At 40.4% G+C, this 17102-nt stretch overlaps 1 protein-coding gene across 3 annotated transcripts in view; it reads left to right on the top strand.

Annotated features, from left to right (window-relative positions):
• Positions 1–17102, top strand: part of UNC80 (unc-80 homolog, NALCN channel complex subunit) — a 122879-nt gene that overhangs the window by 36808 nt on the left and 68969 nt on the right. For 2 of the 3 annotated variants that reach the window (XM_058809303.1, XM_058809302.1), the window contains exons 19-25: positions 84–298; positions 799–905; positions 1384–1483; positions 5167–5339; positions 10996–11208; positions 14593–14728; positions 16684–16817. In XM_058809303.1, coding sequence (XP_058665286.1) covers positions 84–298; positions 799–905; positions 1384–1483; positions 5167–5339; positions 10996–11208; positions 14593–14728; positions 16684–16817 — 1078 coding nt within the window. The remainder of the gene's footprint in view (positions 1–83; positions 299–798; positions 906–1383; positions 1484–5166; positions 5340–10995; positions 11209–14592; positions 14729–16683; positions 16818–17102) is intronic. The other variant, XM_058809301.1, reaches the window with a different exon arrangement.

Raw genomic sequence — 17102 nt, 5'->3', positions numbered from 1 at the left:
TGCTGCAGAAAGGAGATTTTGTTTCCCTGAGCATCCAAACTTCACTGAAATGCAGTTGATGCTTTGCATCCCTTCTGTTCCAGTGATGAGCAGATCCAAGGGGCCAATCTGGGACGCAAGGACTTCTGGAGGAAGATGTTTAAGTCACAAAGTGCAGCCAGTGACACCAGCAGTCAGTCTGAGCAGGACACGTCCGAGTGTACCACGGCTCACTCTGGAACCACCACAGACAGGCGCTCCCGCTCTCGCTCCCGACGCATCTCCCTCCGAAAGAAACTCAAACTCCCCATAGGTAAATGTATGTCTCTTTCTATTCTATATACCTGTTGCATGTGCAGAGAAACACAGCTAGACATAGCTGGTTTAAGGAATCCTGCAGCACAGTTCCTTATTGTCTGTATATTCTCCCAAAAGAAGCTGTGATTTGCTGCTCGCTCCATTTTGCAGATGTGGAAGGCAAAGGGAAATGTAAGCAATTTGCCAAAGAGATCAGGGGATATTTTTGTCAAAATAGATTAGTGAAATTTTTTCTCTAATGTAGTAGGCTAGTACTGTAATCCCACAGGCACTGTTCCTGTCTGTGGAAGAGAAATATTCCAAATTAACATTTGTTTGACAGAGAATATTCTGTTACAATTTCCAGGACCTGGCCTTGCATGGTAGTTAATACATGTTACATGAAAATGTTACCTTATGCTTGTCTCTCATTTTCTCATGCCTTGGTATGGCCACTGTGGAGAAATAGATTATTCTAGGAAGAATGCTTAGATTTGCACTGAGTGGCTCATTCTGTGACAGGGAACTGGCTGAAGCGCTCCTCCCTCTCTGGCCTGGCTGATGGGGTGGAAGATCTCCTGGATATCAGCTCTGTCGACCGTCTCTCCTTCATCAGGCAGAGCTCCAAGGTAAATGTGTCAGGCTGGATTACAGAGAGCTTAAAAAGGCAGGATCTGGCTGGTTTTAGCTGCACATGGGAACATTTTTATTCAATATGGACTTTGCAGCTAACAAGACTGTCAGAGAAGTCTCCAGAGTAGAGCCATGGCAATTTGACACTGGACTTCTGTACTTCAAGGTGAAGACTAGGTTAAACTTACACTGCTCTGGTGCACTCAGAGGAAAGCGCAGGCTCTGTCAACACTTGAGCTTTAATTTTTGGTCACACTTCTCCTGCCTTCTTTGTCCTTCCACAGCCTCTCAAGAAGGACCAATCCTTTAAGCAGAAAGCTTAAAAGATGAAGTGCTTCAGCCTATGTAAATCCATGCCCAGACCCAGCTGTGTTACTCTGGTGACCCTCACGGCCCCTCTGTAGATGTTTGTGCCCAACCAATGAGTGTCTAACCAGGTTCCCCAGGCTGACCAGCCCCTCTGTCCCTGCACAGGTGAAGTTTACCAGCGCAGTGAAGCTGTCAGAAGGAGGGGGGCCAGGAGGAGGCCTGGACAACGGGCGAGACGAAGAGGAGAATTTCTTCAAGCGTCTTGGTAAATGGCGCACCTGCCGAAGACACCCATCCAAGCTCCATCACACAGAAGAAAAAGATGGTTAGAAATCAGGGTTCTCGTCTCCTTTTTGCTTTCTTTTTATCATTTTTTTAAAAATATATTTCTTTCTGTATTTTACCCCTTTCCCTTTTTTCCTGCTTTCTCCATGGTTTTTGTCTCCATCGTAGCCTTCTCCAATTTTTTAGTCTTTGTAACTGTTTTCTTTCCCTTCCTTCTTGCTTTTGTTTTGATTTAGAAAAAAGCTGTGGTAAATTTTTTTTTCTAAAAAAAAATATCAGATTATCCAAATAAATTATAAAATACAACATTTGGGCTTTTAAAATCAAATCAAATTTGAAAATTTAATACTTGCTTCAAAGCACTTATTCAGTTCAAAATTAGGTATGTAAATCTTCTGTTGTCCAATACAATAATTCCATCTGTTTTTTTGTTTAGTTTTGTTTTTTCAATTTGTAACTATTTGGCAGTTTTAGCAAATATCAGCACAGAAATGGAAAACCCTACACAAACCTTGTTGTAATTATCTCTTTTCTTCTGTGTTTGCATGTCTAGTCTCTGCATACCATTTGTTAGGGATGCTGTCCCTTTTTCTTAGCACACAACGTAAGAATAGAAACATTCCTTTTCTGTTCCACAGAAGTGTATTTAATTGTTATGTATTTTCAAAGTCAGCAATGTCTGAAAAGTGCTTTTATGAATAATGCAAGGTCATGGTATAATCTGTTTTAAGATATCATGCAGTCATTGACATGCTCATGTTGTCAGCTCAAAGCACATCCTTCTTGCCAGGGGGATAACCTTGTCTCTTGAAGTTCTGTTACTTTTTTTTTAAGGCAACACAAATGGATTCCCAAAAACACACAAAAAGGAGTCAATTTTATTTTTTAACATGATTTCTGTAGTTTTATGATATGCTACATTTTCTGGCATTATGTTTGGTTTTCTTCTGACATTGCACTTTGACATTGCATTGTGTGTATTTTGCCATCACCTGTCCCAGGCCTGCAGTGTAATGCATTTAAGGCATTTTTAAGGCAAGTGATAATTGCAAAATATAAGCATATCTTGTCACTGTAAACGGGTCATTATCTGCCACTGATGAATGGTGGTGCCTTTCTGTTAGCTCCTAGATGAAAAATATTGTTCCTTTATGAGAATGCATCAGTTCAGCACCTTGTTGTAGTCTGGCAGCATTCCCTAGCAACGGAAGAAATTTGTTTCTTCATCCTCTGTTTTGTGCTGAAGTGGGTGTGAAATACTTCCACTATATTTTAAAAATGGTTAGAGATGGCTGAGGGGCAGTGAGAACTTTACAGAACTTTACAGACTGCCACAGCTGTTTCTGCAGTGTGCCTGTGAGATGACCTTCATATTTTGCCGTAGAAAATTACTTTTTTTTAAATCTTGCTAATACAAGAGTAATAAAAGTTTATGAGGCAAAGTGTGACAGTTAAGGAAGCTGTATCACTGTATCTACAAGGGTCTCTGATACTCAATGAGAGCCACATAGCTTTAGCAAAAATAGTTGTATCTGCCCTCTGTATGTCTGTGCTTGCATGTGCACAGTGATATCAGAGCCTGTTCGTGGTGGGACAGTTTATAGCCCAGTAGAATTCTACAGCAGCAGTACACTGAGCCTTCAAATTTCCAGTGCTTCCTTATCTTCCATATAGATCAATTTTTCTGTGCTTAACAAAGGGAGAATAAAAGCCTTTTAATGGCAGATGGGTGTACTGTTAAATCCCTCAAGATCTGATCATAGGCATTATCCTGGAACCTCTCTCTGCCTTCTCATTTCTGTCATTCATGGTGTTATGCTATTACTTTGCTCTTGTGTTTTTTTCATGTGGTGTTTCCTCCTGTGTTTTTGGGTTTTTTAACAGTAGACCAAATTTAAGAGGTAATGCATAAAGGAGAAATAAATTGCATTAGAAATTATAAAAGGTAGAACAATTTGTGACATTATTTATGAACTGTAATCTTCGTTGTGATTTATCATGTAGACCACTGGAAATTCTGTGTTACAGATGTATGTAAGCATACATATGTGTGTGTATCTGTATGTGTGCATATGTATACATATATCTACACATTCATGTGTAAAAATATTTATTTTAAAGTAAATAAATATTTAACTATACCTCTTTTTACTTATACTAAGAGCACATAGACAGGGATAGAATTACAGTGCTTTTATGTGAGACCCAAAAGGTTCCTTTGGGCACTTACTGAAGATGCTGTTATAACAGTCATAGCAGGGAGGCTCAGATAAGATATAAAAGCTATAAGAAAACAGGAGGACTTGGAAGGATGTTTGTAACTGCTCACATGTGTAAGTGTTCTACTTGTTCTTTCCACTTGGTTTGATCCATTTCAATGGAGTATTTTCCCAACATAGGAACATTTTGTTTGCTGGTAACTAGGTACAGCTTCACTGGAGAAAAAAAAGGACAAGGAATTTGTAAAGAGGTCTCTTGAAATTTTATATACTTCTGTCTTCAAGGGAAAAGTGAAGATCTACATTGTTATTTTCTGTTGTGGTTTTTTTTTTGTGGTGCATAAATTCTTTCCAAGTAATTCTAGGAAGTGAGTTTCAGCCATCCTTCTTTCCTGAAGTAGACAAAAAGTCCTGTAGAGCTGATGTTTTTACTCTTGTCTTTCAAGTTATCTATATTTAAAACCAATTTTGAATTCTCTACTCTGTGTTCTCTTCTTTAGTGCTTTTTCCTTCAGTGTTCTGTAAACTTTTGTACTTTTAGATGTAAACAGGGAGAGTATTATGGGCAAAGACAGAAAGCCCAGAAACTGACTTTCCTTTTTTTTACCAAACACTTTGACCTTCAAACAGCTTTCCTTGTTTCTAATCTGTCTTTCTACCATTCTCTCAACTCTATCATTACCAATTGCATAATGATGTTCTGCACTAGAAGTGCTAATTTGGATTAGTTGATTTAGGGTGTGAACTCTATACATAGAATTTTAAATTGTCTCCAGGGTGGGATGCCATCTTCATTTTTGAACTGAACTCTTTTCCATCCCAAAACATACAAGACCCTTCAAGGGAGAGAGGCTGGAATGATGAAATCTAGGAGTTGAGGCCAGTCTCACTTTCCTCTTCACTCTTGTGGCAATTGCAGATGTTTGCCTGAAAAAAGTGCTTGATTTCCACATAGACTACAAATTCACTACTGTTTTTTCTGTCCTAGTAGATATGTTACTAAACTGATCCATGAGAAATAAGGGTTATGCATGCTGCACTTTAAACTAAAAGGTAATAGAGAAGTAAGTTAGGAGATTATTAAGGAAAAAAAAGAACTGTAAGCAAGATGATCTGTGTTAAACAGGTGGGGAGGAAAGACAACATCCTAGTTCACCTGTGTTGGAGTAGCTCCTGGGCTTCCACACTGAGTATGGTGGGACTGTTCTGGGAAGATATCAGTATGACCAATGCCAGAATCTGACTAGCTGTGTGTCTATTTCATGGAAGTCAGGAATGTTGCGAAAATGAACCTGTTATCTTCAAGATAACACAAGGAGAGAAAGAGATTTACACTAAGGCTGTACTCATCGAGGTTTTTGTTCCCCATTTTTTACTGGTGAGAGACTGTGTTCCCTTCTCTCTACCCCTCCCTGCATCCCTTCTGTACTCTCTCCCTCTTTAGGTTGCCACAGCTTTGATGATCACTTGGCCTCCAAACAAGAAGGAGGAAAATCCAAGAACGTTGTGAACCTGGGAGCGATCCGCCAGGGCATGAAGCGCTTCCAGTTTCTGCTGAACTGCTGTGAGCCAGGCACCATCCCTGATGCCTCCATCCTGGCAGCAGCCCTGGACCTTGTAAGTGATGATTGCTCTGTGGTTTCCTGCTGAGAGCATGTGCACACGTGGTGGTCCACTGTCATTCACTAGTGCTCCTCGTGCCCCACAGACAGAGTGTAAAGCATCACAGCAATGCCAGCTGCTGCTGGTGGTGTTAGCTGGAGTTTTAGCATCTGTGAGTGGACAAGTTTGCAGACAAAATGGATCTTTTTTTTATTACATGGCTCCCCATAACTGCATTATTGCCAGTGCAAAGCTTGTATTGTTGTCTCAGTACTTCTCTCACAGACGCTCTGTTTCTGCTCCTAGTGCCAAACTAGAGAATAAAGATTGAATAACTGCTTGGAGAGGTGCAGGAATTCCCCTCTTAAGTTCTGACAGAGTTTAAGTGCATTAGGCAACACTGAGCTATTAGTTACCAGAGCCAGTCAGTGGAAAAAAAATTATATCACAGTATGCTTGCTTTTAAATGTGGATATTGCTGATTTGCCAGTGCAAATCAAAGTGACGCAATTCAGTCCCTTCTTCCTGATATTCTGTATCTCCTTCCTTCTTATCCTTGCAGTTGTGTTTTTTAACAATCCCTCCCATTTCTAAAGCTGTGGCCTTCACCCTGTGATTCATGACCCAGTGGGGCTCTGTGAGGTGACAGGCAAGGAGTGTGACAAATACAGCTGTGAAAAACCAGTCAAATATTAGCAATTTCTCTGCATGCTGCTTTTTACTTCCTTCCCTAAGTGTTTGGCCATGTGCAAGCTGAAAAAAGAGTAGAAGATTAAAATCCACATGCTCTCTATCCCTTTTCTTCCCATGCCCCACCTCTCACCTGTGTGACTGCTGTGCCATTTGTGCACAAATTCAGTTTTTTTGCTCACTGCTGGAGGTCTCAGGCTCATGGACTCTGCCTTGCTGCCCTGACCTGTGCTGCATTGCCTGCTCCATGGCTGTGGGGATGTTATGCTCTGTGCTCCTCTCCTCTGGACCTTCACCCTGCACCCTTGCTCTGCACATCCAAGCACATCTGCATTGGTGTTGGTCTGGAGTTGCTGTTGCTGTCAGTTCCCATCCAGCTCTGCTCTTTGGAGTGCTCCTCACCCATCTTCCCACAGACACGGCTTCCATTCACTGTTCCCCACACCTCCTGCCAGGGATTGCTGTTCCTCTGGATGGAAGCTGTGGGTGCAGGGGCTGACAGAGGGCCCTTCCTGGTGGCTCTTACCAGTCAGGGTTGCAGTGAGCTCACAAGGTGGCTTTCAGCCTGCTGAGTGTGTGACACTCAGCTTCAGTCCTCAAGGCTTCCAGGCTGCCACCCTGTTCCAAATTCTAAGCTAACACAGGAAGGTGTGAGGTGCATGGGCAGGAAAGAGCTCATTCCCAGCAAGTTTGTCACCTGGAGCCTTCTGAAGATGCACCTCTCTCTGTTCTGATAAATCAGATGGTAAAATGGGGTTTGGCAATTATGTCCCTTTTGCCTGTTAATATCTTACCTAATTTTTAAATTTCCCAAATGACTAAGCACAGACCAGCTTACTCTGCCCATGCATGCAGTCAGCTGGAAACTACCAGTCAGAGCGAGCTGTTTGAAGATGTCTGACTTCCAGAGCTGACTTCTACAAACTAAAATGTAACTGTCTCTCCATTCCACTGAGTGATGCAGAAAATGTTGGTATTAGAATTTCTAAAGGGTCTTCAGCTAAAGATGAAGGAAGCCTTGCTCTAACTATAGCCTTGGGAGGCTCCAAGTACCTGTTCAGTTGGCATTTTGTCTACAAAGTATGGGAGATATATAAAAGTTAGGCAGTCACATGCAGTGTATATCTTAAAAGGTGACAGCCTGTCATATCACAGTATTTCTTAATGGCAATGGAAAATTCCCACACTGTATGTCAGCAGAGTATACACAAAATTAAGTATTCTAGGTGTTTTAACTTCTGTTTCAGGCTTTTGAAGTAATAGTTTGAATCAGGTCTGATGCAAATGAAAAGCATCTTAAGTCATTTTATCCAGCCTGGTTGCTAAGGCAACCTTTAAAAAATGAAAGGCAAACAGTTCCAGTTTCAATTCTCCCATAGTTTTTCTGAGCATGCTTTATCATTCAGGTTTGCAAAATTCTATTCTTACAGCAACTTTGAAATCTTTGATCAGCCTGGATGTTTATTTAAAGAAATTAGAGCAATGGAACAAAAGATGCATCCTCATGGAGTGAATAATTTGTTTGTGTATTAAAATAAGTGTTGCCTTAGGTTTAGTGGCTATGCAGTTAACATATTTTCCTAGAAGCAGCATCCATACTTGACTAAATTTTTAAAACCACTATCAATATATGGATGTGAAAACATTCACTGATAATTGATACATTGCAGACAGCTTCATCTTTATGTGCCCAGATTAAATCCAGACTTTGCAATAGTAAAATTGATTTACTTTGGGATATTTCAGTCTATGCTTAAGTTCATGTTGAGGGTTCCAATAAATGTTACTATGTTACCTCAAGTATCCTAATTAGACTGCTGTAAATGACTTGCCATCATTACATTTCTCCAATAAGATGTGTGAGCTCATTTGTTGTGACATGTAAATCTTTTATCCTTGTTGGAATGCAATAGTGGTGCTGTTTTCTGGTAGGATTGTGTTTGAGGTGACCTCTGAAGTACTGGGACAGTAGAAGCAAAGTCTAAACTGCAAGAATACTTTTCAATATCCTGGCTCCATGTCACCCTGGGTCTTTGGCAGACTGGATAGTTCCCATGGCAGAAATATTTCTCTGTGGAAGTGCTTATGCTTGGGAAGGAAGTCAGAGATTGCTACAAACAGGTCCCAGAGTAAAAGACTGGGAACAAAACCAAAGAACTGTGTCATGGATTGTACTTGACCATTTTGTAGATATAACCAGAGAGGTTTGAACTAATTGGAACAGGCAATTCTCCAAGACACTGATTAATAATTTACTTGCAACCTGTCTTCGTGTACCTGCTAAGACAACTTTCATGTCACATTCACTTTTGCTTAAACAAAGCAGAGCTACCCAGTCAGCACCTTTGAGAATACTCAAATTTACCTTGGCATCTGTTAAAAGTAGGTTATTGGTATTACATGCCCTTTTTTTCTGTCTTGAAGAGAACAGAGCCAAAAATGAATTTTTGTTCAAAGTACCATGTGAACTTTAAGAAGGGACTCAAGGAAAAGTACCACTGATTGATTAGTGCCATAAAAGTCATTGTTCATGACAACAAAACTGGACATAGGTACTCTGTAGTGATAAAACTGCAGAATCAGGTTTACATGGCCAATAATGTGATGCTGTGAAATTCCAAATCCACTCTGTATTTGGTTCCTTCCACCCAGGTCATTTAAAGCTCTTTAGAACAAATCAGGTTATCTGTTGAAAAAATTCATTGGGATGACTCGAATTATTAACAAAATGGCAAATTAATGTACATTTATACAGCACAAAAACAATTTCAAGGTGCAAGACAAAATAGCAGGTCTGATGTTAAAAGTGGGCTTGTGAACAGTTGCATAGGCACGGACAGACTTATGAGGGTATTGCTGCTGTGTCAGGTGTTGACAGTGACCACGGTAACTTGTGTTCTTTTCAGCTGCTCATCACCTGCCTGATTAATTTCTCTTCATTTGTGATGTGTTTCTCTGTTGTGTGAATCCATCTCTGTTCATTCTGTCACATCTTCATCTTTCTCTTGCTGCTGCTGCTTCAGGTTTCTGAGAGCCTCAGGTAAGCAATCACAGGGAGCTTGAGCCCTATCATGTTCCTGTATACTGGAGGTCTTTGCAGTGATTTTAAAATAATATAGTGATTTTTTTATAGAATTAATCCTGCTCCTCCCTTTGCCCCCATCCTACATATCCTCCTTTAATTGTGCTAGCTATGTGCTTTCATCGTGTTTACAACACTTTTCTTTACAGGATTCCAGTATGCTAAGAAATTTTGACCTCATTGCTAGTGAACTAAACTAATAGTAGACTAAGGCTGGGGCTTTATCTCTTCAAGTATGTCTCCATGGTTAAGGTTTTACTTTGTGAGAATAAAAGAATAAAATCCTCAACTATTGTGTTCCATAATGCATGTGATCAACAAGTATTTAGTAATGTTTTTCCAGTGCTAAATAGGGTAGTGAGTGTCTGCATTCAGCTTTCTGCCTTCTTCATCAGAACATCATGGCAGCTTAAACCTTCCTCTTCAAGAGAATTGCCTTTTTTTCCCCCCAATGTTTGTAAAAATGTGAGCAAAAGCTGCAGATGGATGTTGTGTCAGTAATTTCTTAAATCAAACTTAGAAGCATTGGTCCAAAATTTCTTGTTTTCAGTTTTTGATTAAAACACTCTTGGAGGCTCTATTTAATAAAGTTCAACAGAGCATCTTACAGGGTCTCAGGGCCTGTCTAGTATTTAGAGACCACATTTGACAAGCCCTTCTTTAAAAGTAGCTGCTGATCTGTTTAAATTTTTTAATTAAAGCTGTCAGCAGCTAAAAGTGTATAACACATGTTTGTGCTCTGTGAAATCCCTGTTAGTGAACCTTTTAAAGCCAGCTGGTAAACTGTAGGCATTGTTGTATTCTTAGTTTAACAACCTGCTGTTTGCAGGAGTTTTGGTTGTGGAAATTGCAGGAAGAAAGGGGAAAATTAAATGGAAATTAGGAAATCCATTTGCTTTTTAGTAATTTTCTGTGTCTGTAAGGATGTTATTTTGGCAGTTTAGTCTGCTGGGGAAAAAAACTACTCCTGAGTCTGAGCTACCCTTTAGGAAACAAAATTACTGTGTCCATTTTTTGAACATTTCTGGAAGTTTCAAAAGCATTCTTTATTGGTCTAACATGTCTCCTGCTGGGTGATTTAATATAACCTAAGATGCAGTCAGTATAATTTCTTCCATTAAAGTGATTCTTTCAAGCCAGGGACAGGAGGATTTTCCTCTGAAAACTAGTCAGTCCTTTCAAAACTCAACTGCCTGCTGTTATATCAGTACTGAATTGTTAAGGTGATTGAAATTTGGGCAATGAAATTTTGTTGACTTACACCAGAGTAATGTACTTCTGTCTCCATGGGTATTAATTATAACCCCCAAATAGTCCTTTTCTTAGTTTTAACAAGCCTCCATTTATGCTCTCATCCCCAAGATTCAGAAGCAGAACCTCAAGTGGCAGACGCTAGGATCTGTGTGGCCGTGGTGTCATTTGTTCCTGCAATATTTGCAACCTCAGCTGCAAAGGTGGATCTAAAACTTGACTTGTTTGTACAGTAACAGTGCCATGGTGTCATTTGTTCCTGCAATATTTGCAAGCTCAGTAGCAAAGGTGGAACTAAAACTTGATTTGTTTGTGCGGTAACAGTGCTAGATACACGCTTCTGCTTTTGCAGTTAGGTGGTTTCTGAAGGAGAGCATTACAGAGGGGTATAATGTTCTTTTTGAGTTTATATTGTGTTTCTTCCTGCCCTTCTAGTGGACAGAGCAAGACTGCTCAGTGTTTATGAGCACAAGAGGTGAGATGATGCAGAGAGACTCTGGTGTCACCTTTTTATGGAGACGTCGCTCATACCGTGTGACTCCTTGGCAAGCTAGCAAAGCAGTTTTTAAATCACAGAATACTCTAATGTTCTGAGAGCTTCTCCAACGTGTGCTTTGCTTCTAAGGTGATTTTTTGCAAATGTTTCAGGAGGCTCCCGTGGTGGCACGAGCAGCCCTGTTCCTCGAGTGCGCGCGCTTTGTGCACCGCTGCAATCGCGGCAACTGGCCCGAGTGGATGAAGGGCCACCACGTCAACATCACCAAGAAAGGGCTGTCCCGGGGCCGTTCTCCCATTGTGGGCAACAAAAGGAACCAGAAGCTGCAGTGGAATGCAGCCAAGCTCTTCTACCAGTGGGGAGATGTAAGTGTTGGTTTCTCTTCTGCTTACGTTAAAAAATATGGCGAAATATGAAGGTGATTGGATCCTGTACAGATTTCAGTCCTTGTAGGGTGGGGATTCAGAAGCCTTCCTTCCCACCTGCACTTCACAGCCTGCCAGGATCCCCTGTTCTCCTAAGGGAAGTGACTTTGCTAGGACATGTTCTCCCCAAGAATCTGTTTGGCCCATTCTCCTTTTTCCAGCACTTGTCATATGTGAATGGCTAAGGAAGAAGGAAGATGTGGGCTGTGATACTATTTTCTATTTTCCTTACTTCCAAATATATTTAGCCTTGGGCTCCTTGAACTAGGTGTGGTGCTGTGTCTTTAGTAATGAGTTTCTCTTTGCTGTACTTAATTCAGTTTCTCTTTGCACCCATACAGACTGTTAGCACTTAGAATTCTTTGGCAAGGAATTCTACACAGCTGCTATGAGTCATGTAAAGAGTTGTCTGTTTTTCTTTGGCACTTGAATCCTTCAAGTTTTATTTGATTGTGATCTCTTACCATGCAGGAAGGAGGCAATTGCCTTTATCAGGCCCTATGAAAGTCACTTGGAATTTCCTTGTAAAGCCCCCAGGATATAATTGCTGAACATCTGACATGTATACAGGTCATTTCTCACAACTCAAAATAGTGGGAGAAGTTCCTTTGACTGGTTTCAGATGTCTCCTGGAAGTGAGCTTTGTGCTTCTCACCTCTTCTGAAAACCAGTGGTTTTTACAGTGAGCACCATGATTCCCATCCCCCCAGAAAAAGAAGACATAAAAACCAATGCTTTTGGAAATTTAAAAATCATGTTTTGCCTTGCTGACTTGAATTCTTGTAAGATAAACCAACATGTGCTTCTCAGTGGAGCACATTGTAGGGAACCTCAAAATAAAGCTGACCACATTAATGCATTCCCACCACAGAACAGCCCAGGGGACAATCCAGCTTGGGTCTTAGAACCTGAGCTTAGTGTCTTTGCAGATCTCCTCCTTCCATTCCTAAAGCCAACTCAGAAAATGCTGCCTGGTCATCCTACTCTCTGGAAAAGTCTCAAACACAGGAGATTATCTTAATAACAGCACAAATACCAAAGTTCCTTGAAAAAGTAAATAGGATGAAGGTATTTGTTTCTGTATTCCACGAAGTCACTGCCTTAGCCTGACTCCTTTGAGAACTCCTGTTAAGTGGAGAGCATAGGATTACATGGTCATTGAATTTTTGCATGTTTTCAGAGAGCCAGAACTCTGAAAGCATCTCTGTTTGTAGATGCTATGCTTCTAGACATTCCCTTTTCTCTGATTCTAAAAAAAATGAAGACAAGAAAGACAGTAACTGTTAGAAGCCAGTTAAATTCCTCTTTAGCCATTCATTTTTAGCAACTGATATACCTGACCTGGAAAAAGTCCAGGAAGGTTTTCTTTTCATAATGTCAAAAGTATTACCATGTGATTCAAGGTCATAAGAAAGGAGCCAGGGTAATCTGATCATAGGCAATTTAGCATAATTGTCTTCCCCTTAACTTTAATGGCATCATAAGACTTATCTGGATGCATTCTCCATTCTAAAACTAGTGTGTGTTTGCTGCTGCTTAGGAACATTTCAGAAGGGGAAAGCCTTGCATTTACTAACTGTAAGATAAGAAAAGATTTGGAGAGTAGTTTTAGAGTGTGGATTATTTTCCTTTTTCTGCAAGGTGTCTTGCTGCTCACTCATATTTCTGATTATTCTCACTGAAGGCCAGAAGAGTTTATTTACCCCCAGCCTTCCTAAAAACCATCAGAGAATCACAGTGACTTGGACTGCCCATGGCAGGAAAGAACCTTTTAAATCAAAAGACCTGACTTGTTCTGCTGTCTTTTAAAATAATACAATGCTAAATCTATTCTGATCAGGTTAGTCTGCTACTTCCTTTGACTGCTTCTGTTAAAAGGACTTTTGGTTTTGCTTCTATGTTTGCTAGAAAACTGAAAATACAGAAAACACACTTCAGGAATTCAGTGCTCATTAAATGGGAAGCTGTGGGATTATGTCTTACTGCTTTAACATTAGGGTGGGCTACACAGCATAAATAATACATGATAAATTACTGTTTTATGGCGTGCAGAACATTTCTTCCTTTAAATGCTGAAATTTCTTCCTTTAAATGCCTGAAATATGAAAGGAAAAAAAATTGAGATGTGTGCAATTCCTTTAGCAATGTACAGGCTCAGAGATAGCTGAGATTGACAACTATTTGTGTCAGCATGCAAACCACAACAATATCAACTCATTCTCTTTCTGTAGCAGAGTCTACCCTTTCCCCTGTTGCTGGGTTTCAGAGGAAGTGTTTAATAGCAAGAATAAGTGACCATTTATGTATTTCTGTGTCACTTCATCCACAGGGGGAAAATTGCATTGTGCTGGCATGACCATCAGTTCTGACTTGTAAAACATTTAGAAAACCTCCTTAGTATCTTTGTCTAAAACTATCTCATACTCAAATAGACCAAATGAATAATGCTGACGAAAACTGTAATTTAAAACATCTCTCCCCTCACAAAGTGATGACCTCACAGGATAAAATTTCACATACTTATCTGTGTTCTACTCGTGCATGTGCAGCAAAGAAAATCAAGACAATTCTCAAGAGCTCTCAAGTGTCCTAGCAGGAAAGCAATCTCCTTGCTAACACACCCTTACCTGGAGTTTGCTGACAACACCACAAGGGCTATTGACATGCTGATAGTGATGCTGGCAAACAGCCATGATAAACAATCAGCTTAATCAATCACTTTAAACAATCAATTCCTCGAGGATGTAAGATGGAAATCTGACGGACTCTGCTCTTTCCGTGGATCCTCTGTACACCATTATCCCTGCACCTTCCGAGCTCCTCTAAGCACTTATAGCTCATTTCTGGGAATTGCATCAGTGTGTTTCTCCTTTGAAGATGGAAGCAGGCTTTCCCATCGGTATTTAACTGTCTTGTGGAGGATATAAGGACTGTTACTGGTTTCCTAATTCACAGCATGTTTTCTTTAAAGCAGAAGACCTACATTCTCAGTGGAAAGACTTAGCAAAAACCTGGAATAAATATATCAAAGAAACAAAGAAAAGTGGAAGAAATTAATAGTTCGCAATGACCTAATCTCCTTCTGGCTGCCAGTTTGGAGGGGTTTATTGTTTAACTAAATTTACTGAAAGTTTTCATCCTGAAATTTTGACATCTTGACACTTTGCAAATTTTTGTTGACAAAAAGGGGGAAATAAATTATAATTTGGATAGCAGTTTGTTCTCTACAGCCCTTTCCTCCCCTTTAGACAGTAAAAATAAAGCCAGGGCGCTGTGGTAGGGCTGAAATCCTCACGTGCCGTGCTTGTGTTTGTCCATCTGCAGGCCATTGGTGTCCGCCTCAACGAGCTGTGCCACGCGGAGAGCGAGAGCCCTGCCAACCTGCTCGGCCTCATCTACGATGAGGAGACCAAGAGGCGCCTGAGGAAGGAGGATGAGGAGGAAGACTTTTTAGATGACAGTAAGGAGACTCCCTTTACTACAAGAACCCCTGCTTGTAAGAACCTCTGCTTTAGGAGCACTTATTATTTTTTTTTCTCTTTTCATTTTATTGCCACCCTATTACCGCGCCTGAGTGGGCGCAGCTGGTGAGAGAGAGACGGTGAATCTTGTTTCTTGAATCAGAAGGCTGAATTTATTAATATATTATATAATACATTATAGTTATACTAAAAAGAATATAGAGAGAGGTTTGCAGAGCAGCTAGGCTAGCTAGGAAGAGATAGAAAAGAATCCACAACAAAGCTGTGGCCAAGGACTCAGTCCCCTGGCTTGCACTGGTGATTGGCCCTTAATTATAAACATAAAACATGAACCAATCACCAATCAAAATAGGTGCCCCTGTTGCATTCCCCAGCAGCTGATAATAATTGTTTACCTTGTCTTCGGAGGCCTCTGGCCTCCCGAAGACACAGAAATCCGAAAGAAAGGATTTCTGTGGAGAAATGTCTGCGACACCACCCAGCTTTATTTCCCAGTCCCTCGCTTTCACCCCAGCTTCCTCCCCTGTTCTTTTTGCTGTAAAACGTGACAGATGTGTGACAGTACGGAAAGACTTGGATGGGAAAGGGAAGGGGAAACCAGAAAGTGAGCTGCAATTCCTGCACACAGAAACTGCAGTTGTAAGCAGGGTCATAATTTGTTTCTTGAGCCTTGCTGTCACCTGAGTGTCTAAAGTGGTTCAGGCTCCATTCCTCACAGTTACTTCTGCCAAAATATTTATATAAGAGCAGCCACTTCTCAGTTTCTGAACATTGAAGGGTCAACTCAGCTGATGTGAATTGGCACAGCTTTGCTAAAGGCTTTCAAATCTTGACTTCAGTATAGTGCCTGATTTTCAGGCAGAAATTTAAAAAAAAAAGCATCATTAAAAATCTGTATAACAGCTAGATGATGAAAACACATACATTTGTGCCTTGTGGAAGAGCTGTGACAGATCACTGATTCTGAATGTCTGTATAGGCATGCAAGTTATAGCAAGCCCTGTGAACCAAAATAAATTGTCAAAACACATCCTGTTGTAGCTGAAGGTGGTAGCAAACATGATGTGCTCTTTTAGACCATTTGTGTATGCATGTGTGCTGCAGTTTACTGGTGCTTGCCTGCCTGTATTGTTGTTCCCCATTGGTTGTAGTGTTTTATCTTCTGCTTTCTCTCCCTGTGGTTCTGGATTTGTTTTTATCACTGCATAAAAGCCCAGTTTGGGCAGTGATATAGCACATGGATTGCTTGCACAATTACAGAAGCCTGACTTTAAAGGAGGCTACATTTTCCAATTATCAGGGTAGTAATTAATAATGATAGGAAAAGTATCTCTTTAACAGCTAGTCATAACTCAATTTATTTAAGATAATTTTCTATATTTGAAAGTAGTTCTTTTCCACAACAGCAAAAGATTTGACTGAATGCAAAACTGAAAAGGAAAAGAAGGGTATCTACTTCTTAACCTGTATTAGCCTTAAATGACATGTATAGAAAATGTCACAAACTTGTGGTTAGTTTAGTAGGTACTTCAACATAACATACTATAATATTATCCATGTCTATAATCATGGGATTATCAATGTATACAATATCAATGTAATCCAGTCTAATATAATAAAGAATACAATATAATAGACAATTAATATATAATATAATACAACATAATACAATATATAATTAATATAATATATAATATAATGTAATATAATATAATCAATGTAATATAAATGGTAGTATGATTTCATGTGCTGGTAAATCCATGGTTGCTATTTGATTGATTCTGTTTTAGTGTAGGCAAGGTGGCACAGAAGTGTGGGGTTTCCTGTTTTTCAGTGCAGCTTGCATCATGCACCATATGTGACAATGTCCATCACCTCTTGGCTCCAGAACTTGCATTAGCCCCTTGCTCATGACAGAAATATTCTTTCCTAGGCACTGTGAATCCTACCAAATGTTGTTGTCCCTTTGCACTAAAAATGGCAGCCTGTCAGCTGCTCCTGGAGATAACCACGTTCCTGAGAGAGACCTTTCCCTACATGCCCAGACCACGCACCGAGCCTCTTGTGGTAAGTGGCCCACACACTCTGGAGAGGGATTTGCCCACAGAATCCCAAATTCCAGGCTCTGAGGAGGGGCAGGGAGGGGTAGAAACTCCAGTGGATCTCTGCAGGGAGAAAGGAGCCATTGTGTGGTGAATAGAAGATGGTCAGGGTACATGAAATGGGTTGGTTAAGAAGGTAAGGCCATGGAAGCACAACGTGTGCTGCTGGAAGTTAAAGAAAATTTCCAAAGAGAGAAGAGGGATTGAGAAAAAAGGGTGGGGGACTTGGGTAGACTATAGGAAGTGATGA

This window comes from Ammospiza caudacuta, chromosome 8 (assembly GCF_027887145.1).
Source record: "Ammospiza caudacuta isolate bAmmCau1 chromosome 8, bAmmCau1.pri, whole genome shotgun sequence".
Lineage (NCBI taxonomy): Eukaryota > Metazoa > Chordata > Aves > Passeriformes > Passerellidae > Ammospiza > Ammospiza caudacuta.
This window is presented reverse-complemented; position numbering and strand designations above follow the sequence as displayed.